Genomic DNA, 26,508 nt, shown 5'->3' on the forward strand with positions numbered 1-26,508 from the left:
AAGCGTGGTCGAGTGGCGATTAGCGCCATTCGACCCTCCGGATGTATTGCACTCCCTCATCCGGGGAGCTCTGTGTTCGACTCCCGCAGACATTTCGGAGTTTGTGTGGTAATTATCGGAAAAGAAAGACATGGAATTAATTCAGAATGGATTGAGCCCTTCCTGTCTTCTCTGACACAGTATTCTACGCCTTACTTGTTAGTTCTTCTTGGGAGGCGGACTAGGGGGACCTTAAAGGGTGGGTTGATGGCGGCAAGCTGTTGGCTGTTAATATATTTTTGCTTTTTTATTGCCTTCTCTCTTTTTGGTGTTGGTGTTGGTGTTGGTCGGTGAGGGTGATGTAGTCTTTCACTTCAATCTTTTATTACGCACGCTGCTCCTTTGCACGTTTCGGTGTCAGAAATCGAACCTATATCGAACTCGATCGGCCTGACTTCACATTCGCGTTTGCTCTTGTCGAACAACTGGGCGGATCCATAGGCCCGCCTACCGGTTTGCAGAGACTCGGACGCAGCGATGGTCGACCGGTGTGTTCGAGTAGCTCTGTTCTCCCGTAAAGCGGATGAACGTCTGTCGACAAAAGTTGCCTCCGTTCTTCGGACCCGGAGCACAATGAGTACGAAACGCAGACAATTCGCGTCAATAGGCGCTGCAGAGTGAGGGACCCCGAAAGCGGCCAGCGATGCTCACATCGGTGCGATGAGAGCCGACACGAGCGTTTATGGTTTCAATGATAGTGGAGGAGAGGAAGTGAAGTAGAAGTAGCGATTATCTGCGACAGCGCCGTGATGGCCTCCTAATGTTGGAGCTTGATCATCTCCGTGGAGAAGTTTGAAGATCTTGGCCGACGCGTACTTACTGCAAATAGCGTCTTTCTCTTCACCAGTCTCGCACCAATATCAGGCGGCTGCTCCAGGATCGACGGTGTAATACACTTTGCGGGAAGTTGTCAAATGCCATCGTTCCTTTCGTTCGCCTAGCGATGCTAAAATACTGTAGTACTCGAGCTGAAGAACAACTGTCGCTTTGACCACATCGGAAGCTTTTACTTCAAGCATGTCACTGACTCCGACCACGCGAAAGGTATATGCTAGAAGCCCCCGAGTACTATACAGCGTAAGTCACACCAACGTAGTGTGTAAGACGGATCGGCAGTGAGCTGAACCGTGTCCTCGTATTTGTAGTCATGCTTCGTATAGCTAAGACTATTCTAACTATGAATAGTCTTTAGCTTCCTCGTATTTAGATGCTGCCCACAAAATGTAGATTATTCTGTGCACTCGGCCACCGGATGTGTGTACACTCTTGAACGAGCAAACTAAGTAGTCCTGACTTTATCTTACGGAGTGCAAGTATCATTGGAATATACCGATACGACCTTTTCCGTATGTGTATCCGGATGTGTCTACGGCTGGGCTGTGAGGATCGACGATTTACTGTGCTCAAGCGGTTGAGCCCACTCTACACAACTCCATGTTGAGTCAACCAATGCAAAATTCTCCATATCCACGATCTGAACGCCATGCAACCTTGACAAACCGGATGCATCTTCTTAGCAAGGCTCTTCTGCACGACACGAGTCTTAGCGACGGCGAGACAGTAGCTTTGAAACCGTCATGCCATGAGCCAGACGGCATCGATGCAATGCCCTGGTGCTGCTTGTTGCCACATCCAGGTTGACGTATTTCGTCTGTTCGCGACACACAGAATCAGTAAACACGGAAACATCAACACCGTGGGCCGTTCGTTGAGAAAGGTACAAAGGGGCCACAATCGCCGGTATGAAGTGCCATTCCAAGCAACACTTCATCCACTGATACTCCATCTCCAACAATGATATTCACTCACGTTACCCTCCTCGCCATTTCGGCAGCACTCGCTCCTGCTATGGCCCAGAAGAGCACGTCCGGAAACGTCTTGGTGCAATTCGAATGCGACTCTGCCACCTTCCCAAATACATACCAGTCCAATATAATTCACAACCATGTGCGCACTAACCATCTCCTTAGTGGGTCCCGTAGGAGACCCACCAGTGCTGAGCTTCTTCAGCAAGTACGCCACCGTCACCCTCGATGGACAGAACGTTACGGACGTAAACTGTCAGCCAGACCCGAAGAACACGAAAGACGGCAACTTGGCGTACTGCGTGTACTCGGACAGCAAGTTCGATGATGGCTCTGTGAGCATCCATTACACGTTCGATGCTATTGGAGGAGAATGTGCTATTGATTTTGGATACAAAGGTGTGTCTTATAGCACGGGTGGGTCAGGCGCGGGAGCGCAGACAGATAGCTGTGCTACACAGGGGTGTGGTGTGGAGCCGTTTTCGTGCGATATGCATGCTAAATGCTACTTTGATAGTTAGATATGGAAGTGCGAGTGTGATGGATGGATGGATGGAGGGTGGAATAATGGGCGGAATGCTTCAACAGCGCTGGGTGATACATAGGAATGAGGACTTGAGTGTGCTCTTGACGTGCAAAAGTCCTTTCAGACCAACTCAAAGTTGTGAGACAACCCATAATACCGGAACATCGACTATGCACATGTCGTCGAATGTTGTTCGTCAGCTCTTTGGCATGTCTGGTTCTTGAGGAGGACGGGGTCGCAATTCCTAGCCTGCATATCCCACGGGTAGATCCTTTGTCATTGGCTCGGACCCAGCTCCGCAACGTTGCTTCCAAGGTTTGCTTTGCTCGCACTTCACCTGCTCTTTCTTCTACACCAACAACCTGAGGGACTAGAACAATCTCTCCACTTTGTTTACTGCGCAACCAGGCCTAGACATGCATACCGAGCATGCTTGTTTCGATCTCCTTGGCGCTGCCGGGCCCGCCATCTGCGGCGCAAAGCAAGCCAAGAGGCCGGTTGTACAGCAGCACGCAGCTGATGAGCTCTTTGTCCATGCAAAATGCATGAGATCCGAATGGCTGCATAAGCGTGACCTAGACCGGTGAGCCCTCTGAGGTTTGGCCACAGTGCTAAGTGTGCTTGCTGCTTGCCGTCGTTTGGAGGGTTGTGTTCTCAACGCATTGCACGGTGAAGACCACCAAGCACAGTCTTTCGAATCGCAGGGCCCAGAATGTCAACTCACCACCCTGGGTCGGATGGAGATGGCGCGGAAGAGACTCTAACGTCTACAAGCGCTGAACCTGCAGGCCCCGAGAAACGCCCTACTTCCGACGATGAACCTTACACTCCGAACGTCGCTTCGCTCCAACAAGGTGTATCTATGCCTGAGGAAGAGTCTGCCAATCCTATCGATAGGATCAGCCTCAAGAGTGAGGACGTAGTAGGTCAGCAACAGGACGTGGGTCCCTCTCTCCAACAGGTCCTTCGATGGATTCAAGATTACATTGCACTCCAGCAAAAGACAACTGGCCATGGCAGTCGCACAAGCGTAGCAACTGAAACTCCTCCTCTCAGCCCTCCTCTATATCCTCCTCCCTCCAAACACGTCCACCGACGTCAAGACGGACTTCCTGGAAGACCCAGCCATGCTATCAGGGGCGTGATTGGCGATAGGCAGCCGCGATCGCATCAATTACTGGAAGAATTTGTCCCCACCACACATCTCGTGTATCGTTCGAGCAAAGGATGCTCAGGAACTGGCACTGCCATGACGGTTCAATCCTTGGATTTCACGAGCAGTGCCCATACCGAAACTTATGGTCTACCATACAGCACTTTCAAGCAGGACGATGAGAATGGCAGGAAAACTGCGCATGTACAATCAACGAAGCTGCCACAGAGTTTGAGACGGGAACTTAGGTCTGGATGGGTGTAAGTGGATGGTGCTTTTGACACCTTCTACCATGAGTTGATCTGCCTGCAGTCATATCGTGCAAGAAGAGTGGGACTTTGACCTCTATATGGTGAGCCCGAATGGATATTATCCGGCATCATCTCTGCAAGACAACTGAGTGTTGTGTAGCGAATAGTCGCCGAAGTTTGCAGTGCGAACGACGACTTGAAAGCACCCTTGGACGAGTTCGTTCAGCGATTAAAGAGAGACAAAACGACGACTACACGGCACGGACAAAAGAAGCGCCATTTGAAGCCCTTCTCCCGGACCAAGACACATACCAGCGCCTCGCGGGATGAGGAAATATTGACTCTGTTCGCGGCTTGCTTTCCTTTCCTCCACTTGGAGATTCATCGGAAATCTAGTCGAGATGCGGCCTCAGTACAACCTGGATTGACATTGTTCCAAAGTAAAAATGGCCATATCGATGATCATCGCCATGACTGCAATCAAGCCATCTGCCAGTGACTGGGTCGAAATGTTGATCAATTTCTACACGTCGATCAATTGTGGCTTTTGATGATCAACGACGGCAAGGTAAGACTAAGCGCAGGTCATTTACACTGGCTGATCATTACCGTTCGGAGCTTTTAATCACATGCTCTACATTGGACGGTGTGAGCTTGCGCGGCGAAGTTGTTTCGATTGGACCGCTGCCGGATTCACTCAATTCAAGTCATCAGGCCAACCTACAGATGGTATCTCCGAACCAGAGGATCTGGTTGCTTGACCCTCATAGATGCGCCACTTGGCTCGTGAGTAGCTCATCCTGACGAGGTGCCCTCACTAACTTCGATAGGACTTTACCTCCTACTTCGTAGCCGTGTCATCTTCTTTCGACAACGATTTCGTAGTAAAGTGGGGAGAAGAGCCGGTGAACAGATCTGACTGGCAAAGAGTCATCGAGAAGTGCGAAGATGGGGTGGTGGTCTTGAATCTTTCACACAGAGAGTGAGTCTTTGCCAAGAGCACCTTTGACGTTGCTGATGAATAACAAGCGATTCGAAACTACTATCTCAATCCTCAAAGCACAGTGAGACGAACAATATCGAGGCGATGAAAGACAGAATCAGGAAGCTTGTCAGTGGCCGCTTTGCCAATGAAGCACACAGTCGAAACTTTACGCAGTCTTCGAAACCACAATCGGGACTCTGCGACACTGACGCTGGCATCAGCTTGGAAGAGTACGCCCAGCGACTTGAGAGGTCGTGTGACGCTTGGGAATGGCTGCCGCCGCCCGAACGGTCAACTTCTAACGACAGCAACTGGTCTGAAGCAAAGCCCGACTACACATTTGCTTTTGCTCTGACTGCTCTCGTCGAACAGCTGGTCGACTTCCAACGACCTGCCGGCTTGCAGGGATCTGGAACGAGGCTTCTGACCGCGGTGGCCGATGTATTCGAATCTCTATCATCCAGCAAACCATTTGGACGTCAAGAAGAATTTGAGATCTGCAGAACCGTTGACACTTGTGCTCCGCTCTTCGGACTCGCTATAGAGATGGAGCGGAATGGATACGAACGCAGACAGTTTAGGGAAAGATCCGTGGACGAGCCGCAAATCCTGAGTGACCTTTGCAACATAGTCTCGACTGTGCTGGAAGAGCTCAAGGAGACTATACAGCATCCATCTGTAAGGAATGTGGAATCTCTGAGTATCCCAGCTTTGAGGCAGCTTCGGCAGGTGTACGACCTACTTCTCGGTGCAATTCAGAAAAACATTGCTCACCACGAGTCGGTGGGACTTGACGGGCTTGTGGCCTTACTATTCTCAAGTCTCGTCCACAAGCCTATCCACGGCGCAGACGACATCATGGATGTTTACAGAGACCACATGAATACCTTGGTAAGTCCACTAAGATGGAGCCTAGCCGGTCAGCCCAACTAACAAAACCCACAGGATACCAGCGCTCGTCTAGGTGAGCCGAGTCTCGGTCCCCTTTCAAGACTACGGTACTTCAAGTACGAGCTATCCGCCTTCGACGCTCTTCTGTGGCAGCAGTTGGAGGTCCTCGAGAAAATGGTCGACGGCCTCTACCTCCAGCTGGGTCTGCCAGACTTCATCCCAAGGGACTCATCCTACGGCGATGGGGTGGTCAAAGCCTTGCATGCTGGCGAGTACCAGTACAGCGGCGCTCTGCGGACTTTGGCGAGGTGCTTGGAGACTACTAGTGAGAGATTGCAAATGGTTCCGGTGTGGACGGCAGAGATTGGACATATGCGTGACGAGGTAGGCCTCTCTTCCCGACACAGGTCTGGCAAACTTCCTAAACTAACCTCTTCAGTGTCGCGCCCGCCTCGACGAAGTCCAGGATTGGCGATCGAATGCAGCAGTAGTCTTCACCGTCGTCACCGTCCTCTTTCTGCCCCTATCATTCGTGTCTAGCGTCTTCGGCATGAATACGGCGGACGTGCGGCAGATGCCTTCGACGCAGTGGGCGTTCTGGGCTTCTGCAATTCCTTTCACACTTTTGGTTGCTGCGCTGACGCTTTATTGGGTGGATGTACCGCCTTTGAGACGGTGGTGGATGAGGTGGAGGGGGTTGGAGGGTGGGTGAGTGGTGATCTCGGAGAGGGTTGGGGATTTGGTTGGGTTTGAGATGGATTGCAACTTTTGCATTGTGGGAATATGGAATATGGGAGGATATATATGACCTCTTCCAGTGGGTATCACGGATGTTTCAGACATGCACAATTATCGCCGATCCCAGGCGCAACAGATTATTCCGAGGATATATGTCCGTCCTAGGAAATGAATTCCTTATTGCGTCGGGCATCCAGACTCTAGATCTCCCAGGGCGTCTTGAGCGGCGGACATGTCGCCTACAAGATCGGATGGAGGTGATCCTTGACTTTGCATCTGGCAGAGAATCAATGTTAGCTTTGTTACAAATCAGCTGCTCTGAGGTCATGTATTTACTCACCTCCTGCATCCTCTCCACGATATATTCCCTGTCTTCCTCGTTGTCATCGCTGTATCCACGCTTCTCAAACCTCGCCACGATCTCGCCGACCAGCTGCCTTTGCTTTTCATATCTTTCCAGTTCGTCCTTGGGTGTCTTCTCTCGGTTCTTCTCCAGCCATGCCGGGAACTTATCGCTCAACTCCTTCATCGGTTCGTACAAGATCTCCTTGTTTGTCAAATGTGCCATCATGGACATGAGCATGGCATTAAAGTCTTCTCCACCGCCACCCATACCTCCTCCGCCTTCAGTCAGCTCTTTCATCATCTGCGCCAGGACATCCTCTTCGGATTGAGGCGCCGTGGAGGCTGCTGTTGCGCCGGAATCTGAAGCTTGCATGCGCTGCATTGTCCGGCGGATTGTGTCTTGGAAATCATCTCCTCCAGCTGAACCCTTCTTGCTGCTCGCCGCCGCAGTCTTTGGTTTACTGCTCTCGTCTGCTGTTGGGGCCTTCGGCACGGCTTCTGCAGCTTGTTTGAGATGTTCACCGGCTTGTTGGTCTGTCCCTGCCGCTCCAGCCGCAATCAATTCTTGCATCATCTTCTCGAATTCCTGCTGCATTTCCGGGTTCGAGTCCAGCTCCGAGATTAACGAAGTCATGCCAGATTGTAGCTGTTTGGCGAAGTCTTCTTCCGAAAGGTCTGCGGCTGGTTGCGACGCATCGTCGCTGGTAGTCGGTCTGCCGGGACCTGATGCTGCAGGGGCGGTGGAGGATGTAGGTTTGGCCTTTTCCGATATTGAGGTTGCTTGGAACTCGTCGAGAACGTCGTCCAGGTCGTCCAGGTCGTCTTCGTCCGGGTCTGGCGCTGTCTCGGGATTTATCTTCTCGGGGACCTTCTCGGCCATGGCGAAGGTGGTGCGAGGTTGTAGGCGGGGTAGAGCGTCAAGGCGGTGGGATTGTTCTAGTATGGTGAAGTGTTTGCTTCGAGTCGCCGGATACGACTCATATGACGGCGATCAGATCAGCACGTGCAATGTTGCGTATGTCAGGAGTGAGGTGAGTGAATTAGGCCGACGCAGGTGGTCGAGTAATCTGGGCAGCAGTCTAAGTCCTCGGCAGCACAGCGCAGTATCCGCCGCGACGGTTCCTATCGATAAGAGTTCAGCCAATCGCATGTGACAGCCGGGATATGCCTGTGTGCCACACGAGGCGTTCTGTGAAGTGAAGCCTTTCCGTGCTGTCAAACTGTCGTTCCTGCCCTTCACTTGGACACTCTGCGCGCCGTTTGCACCTGCCACCAGTCGCGCGACTTTGAAGCGTTCTAGTCACCGGCAAACGCACCTTCCTCCGACAACCACTCGCCCTCCACTCGCCCTCCGAACAACCTCCACTTGCAACACAACCACGACCACCACACACCCCCGTCAACATGTCGCTCACGACGGCGCGCCTGCAAGAGGAACGGTATGTCGAAGAGGATAAGACTGCCAGCAGCCATGGCTGACTCTTTTTTAGCAAGCAATGGCGCAGAGACCACCCCTTCGGCTTTGTCGCACGCCCGATGAAGACCTCTCAAGGCGCCCTCGACCTTAAGAAGTGGGACTGTGCGATCCCTGGCAAGGACAGGACAATCTGGGAGGGCGGTCTGTTCAAGCTCGAGGTTCTCTTCCCGGATGGTGAGCAATGTGCCCAAGTCTATACTCTCAACAAAATGCTGACCGTCGCACAGAGTACCCTACGAAGCCACCTAAGTGTATGACCCTCGACATGAGATGACCATGAGCGAGTACTGACTCATCACAGGCAAGTTCGTTCCGCCGCTCTTTCACCCGAACGTGTATCCCTCCGGCACCGTCTGCCTCAGCATTCTCAACGAGGAGGAGGGTTGGAAGCCCGCCATCACTATTAAGGAGATTCTGCTCGGTATTCAAATGCTGCTCGACGAGGTCAACATGGACTCGCCGGCCCAAGCAGAAGCTTACAACCTCTTTAAGAAAGACAAGAGTGGCTACGAGAAGAAGGTCCGACAGGTGGTCAAGGATAATCCGGCACCCTAGACTGTGTGTCGATACTACGATGGCCGACATACAACTAAGTCGGCAATTGCTGCGATGCTGCGGTTTTGGGTGGGAGGACATACTCTTCCAGCGAGTTTCGAGTGCTTTGACAATTAGCGTTGGAGTTGATGGCGTATGAGGGTCGGACATGTGCAGGTGTTCATGATTTTCATGAGCCACGACACCAGCACGACATACTGTATGAATCAGAACATGGACTCGTTCCATGGTCTCTGCAAATGACTATTCTCTCAAACCAATTCATTCATCGACTTTCCAGAAGCACGTGCCCCTGCTGCAGATCTGACCGTCGTACCGACCCGAGGGCGCTAGCAAAGTGACGGCATCGATCCTCCCCAAAAACTCTCCCAACTCCCCGGAATCGTGTGATCTTTGTTTTTCGCCCTCTTCCATCGCAAGAAACGAAGTTTACCTCGTTTTCTGCGATTCAATGCTGTTTGATACGATGCGATGAGACCACTTTTCTCGCCATGGACTCTCCAGGCGACAATATCGACAAGCCTGCCTCGGCAGACCGTATCAATCTCGCGACAAAGCATTGGCAACTCGAGTCCTTGGATATGCCGACAATGCCTCTCGAGAAATACTGCCTTCGCCGCTCGAGCGATTCGCCATGAACTCACAACCCAATCCTTCTCAACAAAATCGCATCAATGGTACTCGCAAGCGGGCAAAAGAGCATGGCGCGGCCAGATCAAAATTCCGCGAGAAAGGCGCAAGGTCGCCATCGCGGCAACGATAATCTTCGTCACGGGGATGGGTGCCTTGGCCTTCAGCGAACAAGCGCGACATGTATACATCGCGACAGAACGCTGTGGTCGCGTGGGAATCGTCCTGTACCTCTGCATCCGCGACTACCTCAAGATTCTCAAGCGCGAAGACTGGGGCGATCCGCAGTTTCAGGAGGATATCTCGAAAGTGCATAAGAGGTGTGCGGAGAGGACGCTGCGGGCGATGGAGAAGAATGGCAGTATCTTCATCAAGCTGGGTCAGCATTTGACAAGTTTGAATTACTTGCTGCCGAACGAGTGGTGCGAGACGTTCATCCCGCTGCAGGATCAGTGTCCTGTGAGCAGCTTCTCGAGCATTGATGAGATGGTCAAGAAGGATACGGGTAAGAGCTTGGAGGACTATTTTGAGGAGTTTGCGGCGGAGCCAATTGGGGCAGCAAGTCTGGCGCAAGTGCACATTGCGAGATTGAAGGGCACCGGGGAGAAGGTCGCGGTGAAAGTACAGCACCCTGCATTGGATGAATGGGCGAGTCTGGATATGTGGTTGACAAACTTCACGTTCAAAACCTTGAGGTACTGGTTTCCAGAGTACGATTTGACGTGGTTGAGCGAAGAGATGGAGGTATCTTTGCCTAAAGAGCTGGACTTCAGGGAAGAAGGCCGAAACGCCATGCGAACGAAAGAGTACTTCAGCCACATCAAAAACACGCCTCTCGTCGTCCCCGAAGTGCGGTGGGCCGAACGACGACTTCTCGTCATGGAGTTCATCACAGGCCACCGGCCCGACGACCTCGCTTTCCTCGACGCCAACGGCATCTCACGCGACGAAGTCTCCGCCGCTCTAGCGCGCATCTTCAACGAAATGATCTTCGGCGAAGGAGCCCCCTTACACTGCGACCCGCACGGCGGCAACCTCGCCATCCGCCTCAACCCCTCGAAACGCAAACCCCGCAACTTCGACATCGTCCTCTACGACCACGGCCTCTACCGTGACATCCCCCTGCACCTCCGCCGCGCCTACGCCCACATGTGGCTCGCGGTCCTGGACACGGACATCCCACGCATGCGCAAATACGCCTACGAAATCGCCGGCATCGGCGACGACGAATTCCCCATCTTCGCATCCGCCATCACGGGCCGCGATTACAACGTCGTCACGACATCAATAACGTCCGAACGCAACGCCGAGGAAAAACGCACCATGTCCGACGCCCTCGGCCAAGACCTCGTGGAGAAACTCGTCGGCCTCCTCGGTCGCGTACCGCGCGTAATCCTCCTCATCCTGAAGACCAACGACCTCACCCGCGCCTTGGACGAGAACCTCCACACGACCCACGGCCCCGTGCGGAGTTTCTTGATCCTGGCGCGGTATGCGGCGCATTGCGTGTGGGAGGAGCAGCTGGAGGGGGTGAAGGGGAGTGTTTTCTGGCCGGGGAATTTGGTCAGGGTGGGGCTGGCGACGTTTACGTATGTGAGGGTTGCGGTGAGGTTGAGGGTGTATGAGTATTATTTGAGTGTGAGGAGGCGGTTGGGGTATGCGAGGGTGGAGAGTGTTTTGGAGGGGATTTGAGTTGAGTGGGAGGTGGGGAGGGGGGTTGAGGGGGGTTATAGATGGGGGTTTTATACAGTGTATAGACAGATCAAAAAGGGGTTGTATTAGCTACGGTTGCTCTCTTTCTGTTCAAGAAATTCTCCTAGTAGGCTCTTCGTAACGCCTTACCACATGAACCTCTGCACAACGCCCGGCTCCTGAGGCCATTCAAATCCCCAGCTGATAAAGATATACCCAGTCACAGCATTAATGACCAGAAACCACACCGTCTCCGCCACAACTCTCCAGTCATACGCTTCCAGAAAAGCCTTCCAAGTCCTGCCCTTACCACTCTTCGCTTTGCTCGAATCGCTCCTCGCTCCGCTCGCGGCGTGTTCGTCAACAGTATACAGCGGAAGATGCATTCTCCAGATGATGAACGGGATGATGCAGTACCGCGGCTCGACGAGCGGTGCGGTGCAGAGAGAGAGAGCCGTCGTGGCGAGGCTGACGAGCGTGAAGGAGACGGTGCTGCTGGATTTGCCGTCGGGGAGGCAGGCGCGGCGTTCGGAGTCGGTCATCCCGAGGGTATCCGCGGTGCTTTGGGACTTGGCGGCGTGGTTGAGGCCTGTAGCGGCTTTGGGCGAGGGGACGGGTTCGCCGCGGGTTTCGATGCAGGCCCAGGCTGTGAGGATGTAGAGTGGTGTGACGGCGTAGCGGACCCACCAGGGGCGGAGCAGGCGCCTGGAGATGTAGAAGTGGAAGTGGCGGTTGTCGGCGAGGAGGAAGGGGTGCACGATGGTGTTGAAGTGGACGAGGAGCAAGGCCAGGGCGATGAAGCCGAGGAGGAGGCTGAGGCGCGGGAGGAAGTAGCGGCGGCGGAAGATGAGGAGGGGTTCCAGGTGGGCGAGCTCGCCGATGCGGGAGAGGATGGTCAAGGGGAGGAGGGCGAAGTGCGGGAGGAGCAGGGGCCAGGAGAAGAAGGTGATGAAGGGCCAGAGGTAGAGCATTTGTGGGAGATTGATGGTGGCGATGTGGTTGGATTTGTCGCCGAGGACGACGCTGCCGTTGCAGAAGATGAAGGCTGCGAAGGAGGCGATGAGGACGATGTATGGGGCCAGAGCTGAGATTAGGTCCAAGATGCGTTGTGGTTGGGTGGCAGCTTTGCAGGCGCAGGCGACGATGGAGACGATCGTTCGGAAGAAGTCTGTCACATCGTTAGTGAAGAAGGATTTCAACTTGGCGATCTAGCATACCTTCAAACCAGGCATCTCGAATTGGAGGGTCGTAGATAACCTCCATCTTCCAGCTCGTCTTGGCAACACTGATGATGTTATCGCCGAATCCAGCAGCTTTTCTGTACATGGACTCCTTGACGACTCGATGCCCTCTGTCAAGCTCGACAATAAGCATCAGAGCCGCGGGAGCGACTGCAACCCAGAAAATGTTGGTCTGCCTGAACGTCAAACTGATCAACCCTAGCAAGACCTGTATGGCGCCTTGGATGAAAGTGGCGCGCTTCTTCGGGATGGTTCGAATGAAGTACCAGTAGAAGATCGTGACAGAAAGTGTCGAAGCCACATCGGTATAGTACAGCGCAGAGAAGAAGAACAGCGGCGGGAAGAGCACAATGTTCAGCGAGCTGTGCGTTGCAAGCAAGCCGCTCACCGCTCCCTTCTCATTGTTGGCCTCTCTCCGAACAGAATACGTCGCTCGCAACATGACCACCAGAGCGACGGTGCATATCGCATTGATCCCACGCAAAGAGGTGATGCTGCAACCGAGCACTGGCTTGAAGAGATAGGAGAGAACGTAAAGTCCTGGAGGCGTGGTGATTTTCGGATCCCAGATTTCAAAGTTGCCATTGCAGTAATGCTGGGCCTGCCGCACGTGAAAGACCTCGTCCTGCGAGATGTATGAGAAAGAATCCACCTACCTGAGCGCGGGCTGCTACCTACGAGGTATGGTTCTTTGACGGCGTGGTTGACGGCCGAAAACCAGAGGTTGAGCGGGGCGAGAAGAGATGCTAATGCGGTCGCCATGGTTGTTATGAGGTCTGTCTTGTCCACCGCGTTGATGTATGAGGGGAATGTCTACCCATTTGGCTGCTCTTTGATTGTGGATGGTGAGGACAGTTTGACGGCAACGAGGTGAGGTTGAAGTTGCACTCCGCTTTGAAGGCTTTTCATTGGTGGAGGAGTGAAACGCGACTTCACCACGTCGCGTCCCACCTTCATCCGCCTTCTTCCCCATTGTACATCATGCTCTGAGGACGCAATGCCTGACAGCAGCACACCGACATGGCGCTCCTCCTTCCTCCCGGCCTCACGCCAAACGAAGTCGGCTTCTTATGCGAAATGGAGCTTGTCACGGTGATCCCACGACAACGACTAGACTCCCTCGAGTTGCTTGGTGTGAGTAGGCCAGCGTAGTAAGACTTGCGCTCTAGAATCATATCAGAGACTGTGTACTGACATTATGTTTGTCAGGGACCAACAGAAGCTCTCAAACCGCCCTTCCCAGCCCAGCTACCACTCTGGCTCGCTCTCCTCCTCAAACGCCAGAAACGAGCCAATATCTCCCCCCCGCCATGGCTTAGCGTCCCCGCTCTAGAGCAGATCCTCGACTTCGAGACCGATAACAACTTCGCCGGCGTCTTCTCGCCTAGTCCAGACTTGCCAGCTCCTAGATCAAGCGTGAACATGCCAGAAGATCCATATCTCAGCAATCACACGCTGGAGATGTCCGCTCCTTTCCTGAAGGACTCGAGTACTTCGCGAGCACAAGAGAACGCATTGCCATACCACTGGCTGGAGCTTTCACATCTCCTGCTCACACACGCGGCCGACGATTTCGACGATCCGGACTCAGTCAGACGGCTTGTAAGAGATTTGCGAGAAGTCAGGATGAGCAAGTTACGGAAAGGTTTCAAGGTCTTGGAGTCGAGTGCGGGTGTGAAGATGAATGGGGTTGGTGGCATGGAGATTGCAGAAGTCAGAGGGTTTGTGGGTGGTGTTGTGGATGGATTGAGGAGGATCAATAAGTCGAGGGAAGAGGCGAGGAGAGATCAGATGGAGGAGGGAGGAGGGTTTGGGAGCAGTGGGAGATATGCGGATGATGACGATGATATGGAGTTATGAAGCAATGGAAGAGAAGAAAGTATTGAAAGACAATCAACTGGTACAGACCTATGTGGCCGACTCCCTCCAAAAAAGCCACTCACTGAGCGCCGCGAGGGCGTGAGGCGCGAGACTGAACACTTCTATTATATCGACAGTCTCTCAACCACCACCATCATCTCCACGCCAAACTTCTGAACAACTCGGCCCTGTTACAACGCCATCGTTCGCGACCATCAATCCGTGCGCCTCGAGCTTGTCCTTTCCCACAGACTTCACAATGCCTTAGGACAACATGCCGACTCGTCGCCTCCATTGATCTCGAGCGTCTTCTGTACGCCCATTTGGACAGAAAGGTCCGCAGACTACGCTGCCACTCCCATCAAGCATCCTGCAAGACCTGGTTCAACGTCGACAAGACACCACTGGCTCCCATCCTTCCAGCCCTCAGCTAATGCTTCGAGGCTCCCGCCGTTGCTCATCTGGCGTCCCGATACCGCTTCGCCTTCTCCTCTGTCGCTGTGAGGAAGCTACTGAAAACTTCGAAGTCCCGGCTGTACGGACTGGGCGGTGCGCGCTTGGGAGTCGCTGATTGCTGGCAAAGGCGGATCGCGCGGTGCAGATCGCAGTTCTCATCCGATTCGTCTTCTTCGTCGAGGATACCGCCGCATTGTGGAGTTTCTGCTGTGTCTGGTGAATCGCCGTCTTCGCTATTGGTTTCAGGCTCGCTGCCAGCGTAACCACTGTCGCTGTCGTTGCTGCTCTCTGTAGAGGGAGCCTTGGCCTTGCTTGTAGTCGAGGGGTTTGTGGCGAATTGAAGCCAGCTCCTGAGTTTGCTGAGGTTTGGGCGAAACCAGAGGAGAAGCAGAGGGATGAACACAGCTGCAGATGCGACTGCAGTGATCCATACCACTATGGCAGGATCGTGAAGTTGTGCGAGGGTGTCCATAACTGGACTGCTGGAGAAGATGGCCGCCGGAGTCATGTCGAAAGGTTGCTGGGAGTGTGAACGACCAAAGGTCCAGGCGGAGAAGTCATCGGGTTGATTGGGGTGGTCCACGCCCGCTCAATGGTTCGTGCGCTTGATCCAGGGCATGCAAGTCGAGGACAAAGGTGCGACTAATGGCGATAAGACACTGTCGGAGCTGTTAGTCGCAAGGTGGATACTGCGTGTGGTACAGATGCTTGCATGAAACGTGTTGGTCGAAGCAAATCTCAACCTTTCGTCTTTGCGAATAGAAACAGATGGTTGAAGTGTGGACGCGACCTCGACTGAGCCGTGCCTTCCATTTACACCAGTAGAGATCACTAAGCACGTGCTAGCGTGACTAGCGCGGCGCGCAAGTGAAGCCCCGCCAAACGCCAAACGTCACCTCAATTTCTGAACTCCAGGCCTCCAAAGTCCCACCAAGCACAAATGCATCACCAACGATAGCATCCGCCGCCATGTCGAAACAATACCTCCAAACACTCACCATCCCCGACGCGCACCCGACCGACATCTTCTCTCTCGCCATCACGCCTTCGCATCTCCTCACCGCGTCCGGATCGTCGAGCATCAAGATCTACCGCACCAAAGGTCAAGCTATCCATGCCGATACTGCTGAAGATGAGAATCCATATCCTTTGGTACAGACGTTAGAGAAGGTGCATAAGCTGGGCTGTCACCATGTTTCCACAAGCTTGGATGGAAGAGTCGCGGCGAGCGTTGGTTTTGGCGGGGAGTTGAAGGTCTGGGAGTGCGCCGAAGATGGCGAATGGAAAGAGAAGGGCCAGATCATTGTGGGTGCGATATTTCCTGATAACCTTTCCTCATGTTGAGAATAGCTGCGTGCTGACACGACTATTGTAGCAGAGAAGAACGCTGGCGAACACTGGGCTCCCGCCTTGAGCGAGAATGGTCAATATCTTGCTTGTACCACCTCAGACGGCCGCATCAACGTATACGACACCAACACGATCTCAGACGGCAAGGCAGAGAAGATCACCGAATACCAGACGAAAGGCTTCTTTGGCATGAGCGTCGATGTCTCCCCCAATGGAGAGATGACAGCTTCTGGACACCAAAACGGCAGTATCTACATCTTCAACAACAGCACACGGCGGCTTGCCCATTCTCTTGCGGGTCTGATCAAGCCCGTGCGTGCGGTCAAGTTCAGCCCGGCAAATACATACCTGGCTGCCACTGGTGACTCGCGGATAATTGCACTTTACGACACCAAGAGCGGAGAACAGGTCGCCAACCTCACCGGCCATAGCTCATGGATCATGAGCCTCGACTGGAACTGGAATGGCGAGTACCTGCTCAGCGGATCACAAGACGGCAAGGCAAAGATCTGGAGCGTCGAGCGGAGGGAATGTGTGGCTACGCAGACTGAGAGCGAGAAGTGTCTGTGGAGCGTCAAATGGGTCTATCACTCGCCAACAGCCCGCAACGAAGTGTTTGTCACTGCGGGTGCCGGCAAGACTCTGGCCTTCTACAGGGAGGCGAGCGGGACGTGAAGGCCCAAAGAATGAGAGCAGAGATTCTTCGATGATACCCAGACTTACGCCGCCTCGACTCTTGCTGATGACTGCACAGGGCTTGGAGGCAAATAAGATGAATGTAGACGTTTTGAAAACGGAATTCAACTGAGCCAAACGGGCGGATCAAGCACTCGAATTTCATTATTAACTACTCCCAAGCTCAAGAGTGATATGGGCCGAACTGGTTGCTGAACGGGTTCGTGTTCGTGGGACTCGTCTTCTTCTTCGTTGGACTTCTCCTGAGGTTCGTTTGCTTGGTCGGGCTCGTTTGCTTGCTGCCTCTTCCAGAACGTGTAGTTCTCCTGACCCGAGGGCTGGCCTCATCACTTGACGGGCTCCTTAGCGGTGCATTTGCTTTGGCCGAGTCGAGAATAATCGATGCAGCCCACTTCGAGGCGGGCGCAACCGGATTGTAAGACTTCCTGATCGCTCCTCGGCGCTGCAGAGGCATTGGAGTTGGACTGGGAGTCCTGGCCCGCCTTCCGCGAACAGCATTGCTGCGCTTCAGACCTGGACCAGCGACGGGCTGCAGGGGCTCGTCGTCTTCGTCAGAGGGATCTATAGCCATCTCGAAGTCTTCCTGTGAAGCCTTTCTGCTGGACCCAGCCGTGGCATTGCTGCGCTTCAGGGTGGGGAGTGGAGGCCAGATGATGTTGCCTTGGGCGTCTACTGTTGGACGGACTTCAAGGAGCTCGGTGAGGACCAGGCGGGCTAGCTCTCCGAAACGGACTCGGTAGGCGTGGGTCACGCTTCCTCGGGGAAGTTTGTACTCGTCTTCGAAATCTGCGGCATGTTCTGATGTGAAGAGTTCGGCTGGGCCGTCGTCGATAGGCTCTTGCCTCTTGGGCGCCATGGTCGAACGAAGTTATGCTGGCTGTCAAGTTGTGGAGCAGGTCAAGTCCAGGAGCATGGGGACCCCTTGCAGGACTGGGCGTATTGTACCTGTGCCGACAAAGACATGATGTTGTTCATTGACGCTTTCCAGGTTCGCCGGATGCGGTCTCAAAGTCTTCAGACCCTAGAGTCGAGATGGGGTCGATTGAAAGACAATTTGATCCCGTTGATCCCGTTTCGCAACAATAGACAAAGAATCGATCCCTGTGCACCGAGGAATCCGGATCTGGAAGTAGCGCAAGAACTGCTGCCACACGAAAATGCCATTGGGTTGAATAACAACAGAAGCTACCTGGAAGTAACCACTTGACCCATGAATCAGGAGAGACGATGGACCGGATCGGAAGTGCAAGCATAAGCCTCTGGAGCACAGCATACAACCAAACTCCCTCCCTCGACATTAACCCTCACCCTCAGCCTCAGTCTCCCGACTCACCAACCTCCCACTTCTCGTCCTCTCCCCTTCCCCACCACAGTAATAAGGCCGTTGATACTTAGGCACCCTCGGAATATCCGGATCATACCCCCGCCGCATCACAATCCTCCCATACGTCTCCTCACGAGTCTCCCCAGGCACCTCCTTAATCCCCGGCTCCGGCCAACGCCCCCCTCGTCGCCATAGCGGCCGACCGAATCGCTCTTCCTCCTCTTTGCGGATCTCGCCCAGGTAGTCCGTCGTGTCCTCCCCGCGCTTGGCGTCTTTGTATTCCCGTTTGTAGCGGGTTTCCCAGGTGCTGGCGTCCTCCAGCATAGCGTATGCGATTCGAGATTCTAGGCTGCCGTCCTCGGGGTCTTTGACGCGGTTGTATTCTTTCTGGGCTTCCTTGCGCGATTTCTGCGCTTTCTTATACCTAAATTTAGTCCGTTTGAGGAGGTCTTCGGGTGCGGGCTCTTCTTCTTCTTCTGAGGAGTCTTTTTCCGGAAAGGGTGCCGGCGGTGGTGTTGGAAGATGCGGCTCAGCTGTTCCGGGTCGATTCAGTGCGTGGACGTCTTTATCTAGCTTCGCCTTTTCGCCGATTCGCTGTTTGAAGCGTGGTGGCAGCAGGTCCGACTTGCGCAATGGCCTGTGGCCTGCTCCTCCCAGTACCTTCGCTGGTCTCCGCGTGAATGCGAGCTTTTCTTGGCGGGGCATGGTGGTTGTTTACGCTGTTGTGCGAGGGTAGTTCACAGGGCGATGGAATATCGTGAGAGGAGAGGATGGGCTGCATGTTTGGACAAAGATGCTGAGATGGTTTTTGTTGGAGGCCGGATGTGGAAGGGCAGTCTTGTGTGCAGACTTCATCGATCGAGGGTTGAGGAACAAAGAATCAACATCTGGGGATCTGGCCTGCGGGCCTGGTATTACTGGAGTCGCGAGTGCGTAGAAGCAATGTCTACATCCTCGTCGTGGTGCTAGCCAAATCTGCAGTCAACAATCCATCCAGGTTCTCAGATCCTTTGGCTGGGGCGATGGTCCAGGGCTAGCTAAAGCATGGAGTCATGCTGAAGAACATCGATTCGACCATTGCCGATCACTGTGATTTTGTTCGCGCGCTGACCGAAGCAGTCGGACGTCGCTTCAAGGTTTGATGTTGCCAGGGTGTCCATGTCGAAGCCTTGCCAAGATCCAGGATGGTTGCCTCATAACATCTCAAGCCTGCCACCAATCTGGTAGCTTAGCTTGGCCAAGATACGGGGCTCGAATAGGGCTCCGTTCTCCGTTTGAGATTGTAAGAGGTCTTTAGTGGTGGACGTGAAGTCCGAGTAGAGGCCAACTATGTGTAGCCTGAAACCTTGCTGGCTCGAAAAGTGATTGGTTGAATCGCAGGGCTTGCTTCTTTCGTAATCGCCACCATTAGTCCGCGTACAGAGTATAAATGGCTAACGCCCCCATCGTAAGACGTTGCCTGGATCAACACCAACAAATGTGAACAGATTCCCATCTCAGAAGGAGCGGAGAAGCAACCCCGCCTTCACACGTCAGCAGAAGGTCGAGCTATTTGATGCCACCTTGATCCCGAGCGATTGATGTTTTGACCTCGACACTTGATCAAATCTACCGGTCATAGCCCACCATGACGATCAGTGAAGAAGACCGTCGCCGCATGGGCACAGTTAGCCCAGTCTTGGCTGCAGTAGAACACAAACCTCAACACTTACTTGAAGAAGGCTGAAATTCTTCGCAGGAAGTCAAGAAATATCCCCCCTTCAAGCACGAGAAGGACGTTTTGGATGAGCGTAGAGTTCGTGCAGAACATCTGGCCAAGCTGCGTCATCTCTACCCGATACCAGGACCGATTCCAGAGCATGTTAGTGAGAGCATGCACCATGTGGAGGCTCGTGATGGCTACCAAATACCTGTCAAGATCTATAAGCCCGCCAAGCCTCCACAGGATGGTGCTTCGCCGCTGGTCGTTATGTTGCATGAGGGCGGTTGGGCGATGGGTAGGTGCATATCGGCTGGACCGTGAGATCGCCATACTGATGTGTTGGCAGGCGATTTGACCGATGAAGATCTGAATTGCCGCATGTTCTCCAGAGACTTGGGTGCCGTATGCGTGAACGTCGATTACCGCCTAGGTCCTGAGTATCCATGGCCATGCTGTGTGTGGGACTGCTACGACGTGATTCAATGGGCCGCAAAGACAGCATCCCCTGGAAGATCTGAACTACCAGCAGACCTAAAGAAGGGCTTCATCGTTGGAGGAGCTTCAGCTGGTGGTAATCTGTCCGCTGTGATGTGCCAGGTGGGTCGTGATAAAGGACTGAGTCCGCCTTTGACTGGGCAATACCTATGCGTGCCCTCGCTGCTGTGGCAGGACGTGGTGCCGAAGGAGTACAAGGAAGACTTCCAAAGCAGATACGACTCCGGCCTCAACGACCCAATTCTTGGAGATCTCCTCAGGGTCACCATGCCTCCCAATATTGCCGGAGAAGGCAATCCGGATCCATTGTTCAGCCCGTTAATACATCCCAACATGAAGAATCTACCACCCTGCTATCTGCAAGTCGGTGGATTGGATCCGCTAAGGGATGAGGCCATCATTTGGGATCGAGTGTTCAAGGAGAACGGAGGCAAGAGCCGGCTACAGGTGTATGATGGATATGGCCACATGTAAGCCATCGATCTGATCTCCACCTCACACAATGACTGACCTTTCACAGGTTCTGGACGAATTGGCCTTTGATGGAACAGAGCAAGCAGTTCGTCCGAGATACTTTGGAGGGATTCAAGTGGCTGTTACAAGAGGGAAGTTCAAGCTGATTCAGTGCAAAGCCTCGATTAGGATTCAATCTGCTCAGCGTAGCTCAATGGAAGATGGTCAGCTTTTTGGCCAGCCATACCACCTTTGACCGCGTTTGCGGATTGACCAGATCTGTGACTTTGAGCGAACCTGATGGCAAGAGTCGTTAAACGCCTGTTCTGTGAAGAATGCGATGAGAGCATATTCCTAGTTGATGTTTAGTAGAGATGGAAGGAAAGAAAAAGGGGGACGGGTAAAGTTTGGGCGTAGCGCAAACTCTTTTCTCACCTCACCTCACTTCTCCTGTCGACTCTCGATCACCACCACATCGCCATTAACATATTGTCGCATGCAGAACATGAAGAAGCGTAGTCCAGTGTGACGAGCTTCTTATACAAGCTTCTCATATGGTCAGCGGTCGCATCAGTCCTGAAGAGAAGCTCGCCATTTCGAGATGCCGGAACATGGATCGTAGTCTTCATCATCAATGATCAGTCTTGGTGTGTCAAGACCGAATGCAAGATGAGACTCCGAGTGGCATGTCCTCCCCACTTGTGACGAGCACGACCTCGCTTGTCTGTAGGGTTGCCTACATGGATACGAACGGGATTGAGAAAAGCCATGGACTATACGATCTCATAAGTCCGGTTTTTATGTCTTTATCAGACAATCTCTGAGATGTCAAACTAAGCCTGCAGCGGTGCTGACAGCGTTGGCCCATCCAGGCGGCCGATACCATCCGGTCGTCTTGGCAAGCACAGAATCTGTCGTGAAACATGGCGCGCATGGCTGACTGATATCACTCAGCAGCTGCAGGCTTTATCATATATCAGGCTCTGGTATATTGAGATTGGGTTTGATTCAACAGCTCTCAACCGGCACAACTCTGCAGGCCGTCATCTTCCCATACCATGTCGACATCGCCGAGATTTCCAAAATTGGCAGAGCCATTGGAGGTTGGCAGTGTACTGTTGAAAAATCGAGTCGTCATGTCCAGTCTCACACGAAACCGCTCCCGTCCCACTAATGTTCTAACGGAGGCTTCGGAGCTGTATTACGAGCAGAGATCGGTGAGTTCACTCGACAACATCCATGTCCCTCTCTGACGAGTAGTGGTCACTCGGCCTGATCTTGACAGAAGGCACGCTTGTCTATCAGCAAGGGACCGAGTGGCCTTATGCGCCAGGAATCTGGAGTGAAGAGCAGACCCAGGCCTGGAAGCGAATCGTCAACCGGGTTCATGATCGTGCCGGCAAGATCTACTGCCAGCTGTGGTCTGTGGGACGTGTTGCGCATCCGGACATGCCAGAGCAAATCGCCTCCAAAGAGCCCGTATGGACATCGTCCACTATTAGTGCACGAGGTGGAAAGTTTCGCAATCTTCCAGGCCGCCCCGGTTATGTGGCTGGGAAGGCAGTTCCAGACCCGAGAGTCTTGGTGGAGCGTTTCGTGCAAGGTGCCAAGAATGCGAAAGTTGCTGGCTTCGATGGTGTGGAGATTCATGCTGCCAACGGCTATCTCATCACACAGTTCCTTGATTCGACCGCAAACAATCGCACTGACGAGTGGGGTGGGTCAGTCGAGAATCGGTTGCGTTTCGCTTTGGAGGTCTTTGATGGCATTTCCCAAGTGTATCCACCTGGGTGCATCGGCATCAAGCTGAATCCCACGGGCGGCTACAACGATGTGGGAATGTCTTTGGAAGATACGCTGGAGACGTACGGCGAACTGATAAGAGCGTTGGTTGCTCGAGGAACTGGGTACATTCAGCTGGTCCGATATCTCGACTTCTTCGAAATGATCGTTGATGGCAAGAAAAGATCTACCAACATGGACGTTTGGGAAAATTTCACGCCCTTGATCCGCAACTCTAATACACGCATCCTTCTGAACGGGAACATCACGCCCGAGGAGGCAGAACAACTGCTTGAGTCTGGTGTCGGAGACGCTGTCGTAATCGGGCGTCCTCTGATCAATAATCCCGACTACTACCAGCGCATCCAGCGAGGAATACCTTTGAGCCCGCTCAGCGCGACGGACCCGAAGACGTGGTATGTCTCCAGCACAGAACCTGTCGCTAAGTACGGGAATCTGCCAGACCCGCACATCGGTATGACTGATTACCCGTTCTCTGTGGAAGTCTGAGAATTGCTTGATATGCGAATAGACACTACTTTAACGCTACTCCTTAAGCGCGGCCTCCACAATCCCATCAGCATCTTCACCGTCTGGTCCGTGCCAGAACTGGACAACCTCCAGGCCTGCCGCACCCAGCAGGCTCTGCCATTGAGATCGGCTTCGCTCCATGCCAGCGTTGAAAGTCCTCATAGCCATATCGAATCTTGCCTGATAACTTGTAATTCCGGCGTCCGGTAAGACTAAGTCGTGGATCAACAGCTTCGAGTAGCCTCGCTTCATGACCTTCACAATAGGCTCCAAGATCTTCAAGGCATACTTGTCACTCCAGTCGTGCAGGATGTGATGCATGAAGTATGTACGAGCTCCGGCCTCTTTGTTTGGAGCGAAGAAGTCTTGACCCTGCTGACGGATCCGAGGGCTCAGTGTGCCATCTTTGATTGAGGCCAGGGCTTCCGGTAAGTCCTGTAAGACCAGCTTGCCCTCTGTTTCTGGAAATTTGGAAATGAACGCTTGGAGGTCATGTCCTTTGCCACCACCCACATCAACCTGAAGAGCGCCAGAACTCGAATCAGATCCGTCCAGCAGTCGCTCTCTTGCAGGGTACCAATCAACCCAATAATTTCTCGCACCCATAGTATTGCCCATGAAGAGATGGAAATCGGCAAAGCGATCTGGTCGAAGCTTCGCCAGATAGTCAAAGGTGCTATACTTTTTCCCATGAGCGAACTGAATGACATGGTCCGTAGGTTCCACCGGCAATTTGAAACCAGTCTCTTTCAAAAAGTGGTGATACTTTACGTTGGCCTCGACCATAGTATCCCACACGAATCGATGGCCAGCTGCGATGTTGGGATTGGCCATTGCTTTCGTGATGGGCGTTGTGCTCCAAAGATCCGGGCCTAACTCTTCGACGAAGTTGATTGATGGTAGGAGACGGAGGATCCAGTTCAGGAGCAGAGCGTCTCCGCCGGTGAGCTCAGCGAGTTTTGCAGTTGACAAGGGGCTCTTGCTGTCACGGAGCAACTCGAACAGATTGAGTTATACTGCTGTTCGCACAGCCGACGGTATAAATGGAGCAAACATCATGTCCACTGCCGCATTCGTTGGACCTTTAAGCTCTGCTGTAAGTTTTCGCGAGAGAATAAGGGCATTTCGGCGAGCTTGTGGATCTTTGTCGATCATTCCAGGCTGGATAGAGGATAACTCCTCAAAGATTGTTGCGGCTGTCGTGGCGGGAGCCATCGCTTGTAAGTCAAGTGTAGTTAGTGAGGTTGGAACACTGTGCTGCCTTGCTTGAAAGATGATAGAAGACTTGACTGATCTATGATACTAGCTGAAAATGATGTCTTCCTTTACTCTTACGAAAGGCTTACCTTGCTGCGAGGCGAAAGCATGTTTGTCAGCGAATGAAGCGAGTGATCTGGCAGCCCTCATAAAGGCACGAGATACCAGCATCTGATATTATCAAGGCGCTTGATGTCTCAATTGGCTAGTTGGAATGCACTGGGATTCTAGTGGCAATAAACAGAGCCCTGAGATGTGCAAGTAGCTTCGTTACATTCATCTCCTTCTAAGAGCTTCGACGATTCAGGGCAGGCTGGACCTAACCCGAAGCTGCTACTGCAGGGAGATGGCGGCTTAGTGTTCTCACAGTTGCCCTATTTATCTTCCGAAGTCTCATTGTCGACGGGTCTTTATAGTTGCTGTGCCGTCTCGATGATATGTTTGTGTGATGACTGCTTCATCAGAGTTCTTCTTATTCGTGTGGACTGCTTTTCTTAGCTCGTAGGAATATGATATCTGCCCTAACAAGGCTTCAGGGTTTTAGGATGCACTGCATAGTGTCAAGATCTTCGACAGAAGTCCTGCTCTCGCAGTGTCCCCATCACTACACCTGTTGTGACTTCCTAGTACAAAGAGACGAAACTCATGGGCTCAGGAGCCAGAGCTGCATTTGTTGGAGTGGAGGTTTGAATAGCCTTGCTGCTTATGTCTAATGTACACGTAAATTTTGGCGTCGCTCCTGTCTTGGAGGACCGCATCCTAGTCCTGAGAGGGTGTGTGCCCCATCGGCTTGTTCTTGTGTCTCTGTCCCATGTCCCATGCTTCAACCACCGCTTTACATCAACCAGTAGTCCTCAGTAAGATACCCTTAGCCTTCGTCACCCAAATCCATCCAGAACTTGAGTTGACCTCCGGATCTCTGTATCTGAGAGATGGTGTCACAGCCCTAGCAACTGTTGCTGTCGTTCCCGGATCGTTCAGAGACGGACTGCCAGGTTGACGGTCCATGTCTGTCCCCACATAAGGCATGCCTGCGGAGATCCATTTGAACTCCACCTCCACTGGCATGGCTTCGAGGAGACCCTTAACTGTCAGAGCCGCCATAAAGCAAGATGTGAGGCCAGCGGAAGCAATGTGCCAGAAAAGCTGGTTGTCCTGCGTGGTAGAGCCCGTGACGCCAACTACCTTCAGTTGAGTATACAAGATGGTCCTGAGTCTGTCTGCAAGCTCCTTCGCCTTTGGCATTATGACGTGGTCTTGGTAGGTCGGGCTGTTCATTTGCTTGCGCAAGGCACACTACACCACCTCATCGAGCGCTACTCTGCTTCCTGCGGATGTTTAGCAAAGGGTCATCATAGTTGGCGTCAGGACATACCTTTAGCTTACATAGCCTCATCCCAAAATGGTCCGACGTGTCTCAGCATGTTGAACCATTCGTCCGCTGTCTTGTGTGGGCGGACTTCTTCGAACACCATCTCATGGATCGCAGCTCCTATAAGTCCCTCCACCAGATCTGAAGAGAACATGCCGAGTTTCAGCGTTGTGCAAGCTTCAGACATCCACGACTTGGCATCCACGGAACCGAAGAATCTAGCATAGATCCACGTAAGCTCGGGTTCCGGGGCAGTGACAATTTTGGCTTTGCCTCCTTTGGGTGCGCTGCTTTTCTTCGAGTATGTGCTACCACATTCTCGATCTCATGTCGAACAGTTTCCATATTCGTTTTCAGCTCTTCATAGTAGTCTCCGATATCCTGAGACAAGTTCGGGATCTCTCAAGGTGGACGGGGCCATTGCGAGAGCATGTCTACTGTGTTGCAGGGGTTTTGTCTTAGTGCTGGCAGACCGTTCTTGCGCAGACGATCGTTCGGATCAGTGTCGATTTCCGTCCAGGCTACCTTGTTCGTCGATATCTTGCCTATGGAGATGCCTTCTGGGACGGGACCGGCGACGTAAGATATAACGTTGCAAGACTCCACATGTTCCTGCGAGTCTCCGTTCTCCAGACCAAGTTTCTGTGTCTCTATCTCGAGGTGCTCTTGCATAGACACACTGATCTTCTTATGGAAGTCTTGTCTTGCCTCCGGCTGTGGTTCACCTTTCTGCTGAGGTGATGGAACAGCATCTGTCGTCCCGGATGCCGTGCCTTCTCCAGCTTGTACTGGCAAGATTTCGACTTTGCTAACCAGACCTCCTTTGACTTGCGAAGCTCCCATTACGAGCTTGCATCTCGCATCGTTAATATCGACCATATGATGAACCGCTGTTGCATCTT

The 26,508-nt window shown here is 53.0% G+C and overlaps 16 protein-coding genes across 16 annotated transcripts; 8 read left to right on the forward strand and 8 right to left on the reverse strand.

The window, feature by feature from the left end:
- Positions 1 to 1,984: 1,984 nt before the first annotated feature.
- M409DRAFT_28008 (uncharacterized protein) lies at positions 1,985 to 2,365 on the forward strand (the record flags this gene model as incomplete). Its single annotated transcript, XM_033808832.1, has 1 exon — positions 1,985 to 2,365. The coding sequence occupies one exon, from the start codon at positions 1,985 to 1,987 to the stop codon at positions 2,363 to 2,365; it is 381 nt and encodes a 126-aa protein (XP_033662503.1).
- A 717-nt stretch (positions 2,366 to 3,082) lies between these two features.
- Positions 3,083 to 6,362, forward strand: M409DRAFT_28009 (uncharacterized protein; the record flags this gene model as incomplete). Its single annotated transcript, XM_033808833.1, has 6 exons — positions 3,083 to 3,783; positions 3,836 to 3,875; positions 4,605 to 4,756; positions 4,804 to 5,650; positions 5,705 to 6,034; positions 6,090 to 6,362. The coding sequence occupies 6 exons, from the start codon at positions 3,083 to 3,085 to the stop codon at positions 6,360 to 6,362; spliced, it is 2,343 nt and encodes a 780-aa protein (XP_033662504.1).
- Positions 6,363 to 6,565: 203 nt separating this feature from the next.
- Positions 6,566 to 7,613, reverse strand: M409DRAFT_28010 (uncharacterized protein; the record flags this gene model as incomplete). The annotated part of the gene is made up of 2 exons (XM_033808834.1): positions 6,566 to 6,664; positions 6,729 to 7,613. The coding sequence occupies 2 exons, from the start codon at positions 7,611 to 7,613 to the stop codon at positions 6,566 to 6,568; spliced, it is 984 nt and encodes a 327-aa protein (XP_033662505.1).
- Positions 7,614 to 8,137: 524 nt separating this feature from the next.
- M409DRAFT_69695 (uncharacterized protein) lies at positions 8,138 to 8,765 on the forward strand (the record flags this gene model as incomplete). Its single annotated transcript, XM_033818406.1, has 4 exons — positions 8,138 to 8,172; positions 8,224 to 8,384; positions 8,438 to 8,461; positions 8,512 to 8,765. 4 exons carry the CDS (start codon positions 8,138 to 8,140, stop codon positions 8,763 to 8,765), a joined length of 474 nt encoding a protein of 157 aa, XP_033662506.1.
- Positions 8,766 to 9,542: 777 nt separating this feature from the next.
- On the forward strand, positions 9,543 to 11,087 carry M409DRAFT_28012 (uncharacterized protein; the record flags this gene model as incomplete). Its single annotated transcript, XM_033808835.1, has 1 exon — positions 9,543 to 11,087. The coding sequence occupies one exon, from the start codon at positions 9,543 to 9,545 to the stop codon at positions 11,085 to 11,087; it is 1,545 nt and encodes a 514-aa protein (XP_033662507.1).
- A 146-nt stretch (positions 11,088 to 11,233) lies between these two features.
- Positions 11,234 to 13,090, reverse strand: M409DRAFT_28013 (glycosyltransferase family 59 protein; the record flags this gene model as incomplete). Its single annotated transcript, XM_033808836.1, has 3 exons — positions 11,234 to 12,255; positions 12,305 to 12,953; positions 13,007 to 13,090. The coding sequence occupies 3 exons, from the start codon at positions 13,088 to 13,090 to the stop codon at positions 11,234 to 11,236; spliced, it is 1,755 nt and encodes a 584-aa protein (XP_033662508.1).
- Positions 13,091 to 13,348: 258 nt separating this feature from the next.
- On the forward strand, positions 13,349 to 14,188 carry M409DRAFT_28014 (uncharacterized protein; the record flags this gene model as incomplete). The annotated part of the gene is made up of 2 exons (XM_033808837.1): positions 13,349 to 13,462; positions 13,538 to 14,188. 2 exons carry the CDS (start codon positions 13,349 to 13,351, stop codon positions 14,186 to 14,188), a joined length of 765 nt encoding a protein of 254 aa, XP_033662509.1.
- A 457-nt stretch (positions 14,189 to 14,645) lies between these two features.
- M409DRAFT_59006 (uncharacterized protein) lies at positions 14,646 to 15,152 on the reverse strand (the record flags this gene model as incomplete). Its single annotated transcript, XM_033814058.1, has 1 exon — positions 14,646 to 15,152. One exon carries the CDS (start codon positions 15,150 to 15,152, stop codon positions 14,646 to 14,648), a length of 507 nt encoding a protein of 168 aa, XP_033662510.1.
- A 461-nt stretch (positions 15,153 to 15,613) lies between these two features.
- Positions 15,614 to 16,669, forward strand: M409DRAFT_69699 (uncharacterized protein; the record flags this gene model as incomplete). The annotated part of the gene is made up of 2 exons (XM_033818407.1): positions 15,614 to 15,953; positions 16,020 to 16,669. 2 exons carry the CDS (start codon positions 15,614 to 15,616, stop codon positions 16,667 to 16,669), a joined length of 990 nt encoding a protein of 329 aa, XP_033662511.1.
- A 184-nt stretch (positions 16,670 to 16,853) lies between these two features.
- On the reverse strand, positions 16,854 to 17,546 carry M409DRAFT_59008 (uncharacterized protein; the record flags this gene model as incomplete). The annotated part of the gene is made up of 1 exon (XM_033814059.1): positions 16,854 to 17,546. One exon carries the CDS (start codon positions 17,544 to 17,546, stop codon positions 16,854 to 16,856), a length of 693 nt encoding a protein of 230 aa, XP_033662512.1.
- A 441-nt stretch (positions 17,547 to 17,987) lies between these two features.
- On the reverse strand, positions 17,988 to 18,719 carry M409DRAFT_28018 (uncharacterized protein; the record flags this gene model as incomplete). Its single annotated transcript, XM_033808838.1, has 1 exon — positions 17,988 to 18,719. One exon carries the CDS (start codon positions 18,717 to 18,719, stop codon positions 17,988 to 17,990), a length of 732 nt encoding a protein of 243 aa, XP_033662513.1.
- A 922-nt stretch (positions 18,720 to 19,641) lies between these two features.
- M409DRAFT_28019 (uncharacterized protein) lies at positions 19,642 to 20,831 on the forward strand (the record flags this gene model as incomplete). The annotated part of the gene is made up of 4 exons (XM_033808839.1): positions 19,642 to 19,701; positions 19,753 to 20,011; positions 20,063 to 20,681; positions 20,732 to 20,831. The coding sequence occupies 4 exons, from the start codon at positions 19,642 to 19,644 to the stop codon at positions 20,829 to 20,831; spliced, it is 1,038 nt and encodes a 345-aa protein (XP_033662514.1).
- Positions 20,832 to 21,722: 891 nt separating this feature from the next.
- Positions 21,723 to 22,956, forward strand: M409DRAFT_59011 (uncharacterized protein; the record flags this gene model as incomplete). The annotated part of the gene is made up of 2 exons (XM_033814060.1): positions 21,723 to 21,881; positions 21,925 to 22,956. The coding sequence occupies 2 exons, from the start codon at positions 21,723 to 21,725 to the stop codon at positions 22,954 to 22,956; spliced, it is 1,191 nt and encodes a 396-aa protein (XP_033662515.1).
- A 36-nt stretch (positions 22,957 to 22,992) lies between these two features.
- On the reverse strand, positions 22,993 to 24,192 carry M409DRAFT_69702 (uncharacterized protein; the record flags this gene model as incomplete). Its single annotated transcript, XM_033818408.1, has 2 exons — positions 22,993 to 23,973; positions 24,007 to 24,192. 2 exons carry the CDS (start codon positions 24,190 to 24,192, stop codon positions 22,993 to 22,995), a joined length of 1,167 nt encoding a protein of 388 aa, XP_033662516.1.
- Positions 24,193 to 25,074: 882 nt separating this feature from the next.
- Positions 25,075 to 25,479, reverse strand: M409DRAFT_28022 (uncharacterized protein; the record flags this gene model as incomplete). The annotated part of the gene is made up of 1 exon (XM_033808840.1): positions 25,075 to 25,479. The coding sequence occupies one exon, from the start codon at positions 25,477 to 25,479 to the stop codon at positions 25,075 to 25,077; it is 405 nt and encodes a 134-aa protein (XP_033662517.1).
- Positions 25,480 to 26,008: 529 nt separating this feature from the next.
- Positions 26,009 to 26,449, reverse strand: M409DRAFT_28023 (uncharacterized protein; the record flags this gene model as incomplete). The annotated part of the gene is made up of 1 exon (XM_033808841.1): positions 26,009 to 26,449. One exon carries the CDS (start codon positions 26,447 to 26,449, stop codon positions 26,009 to 26,011), a length of 441 nt encoding a protein of 146 aa, XP_033662518.1.
- Positions 26,450 to 26,508: the final 59 nt, after the last annotated feature.

The sequence above is a fragment of the Zasmidium cellare genome, assembly GCF_010093935.1.
Source record: "Zasmidium cellare ATCC 36951 unplaced genomic scaffold M409scaffold_40, whole genome shotgun sequence".
In the NCBI taxonomy this organism is placed as follows: Eukaryota; Fungi; Ascomycota; class Dothideomycetes; order Mycosphaerellales; family Mycosphaerellaceae; genus Zasmidium; species Zasmidium cellare.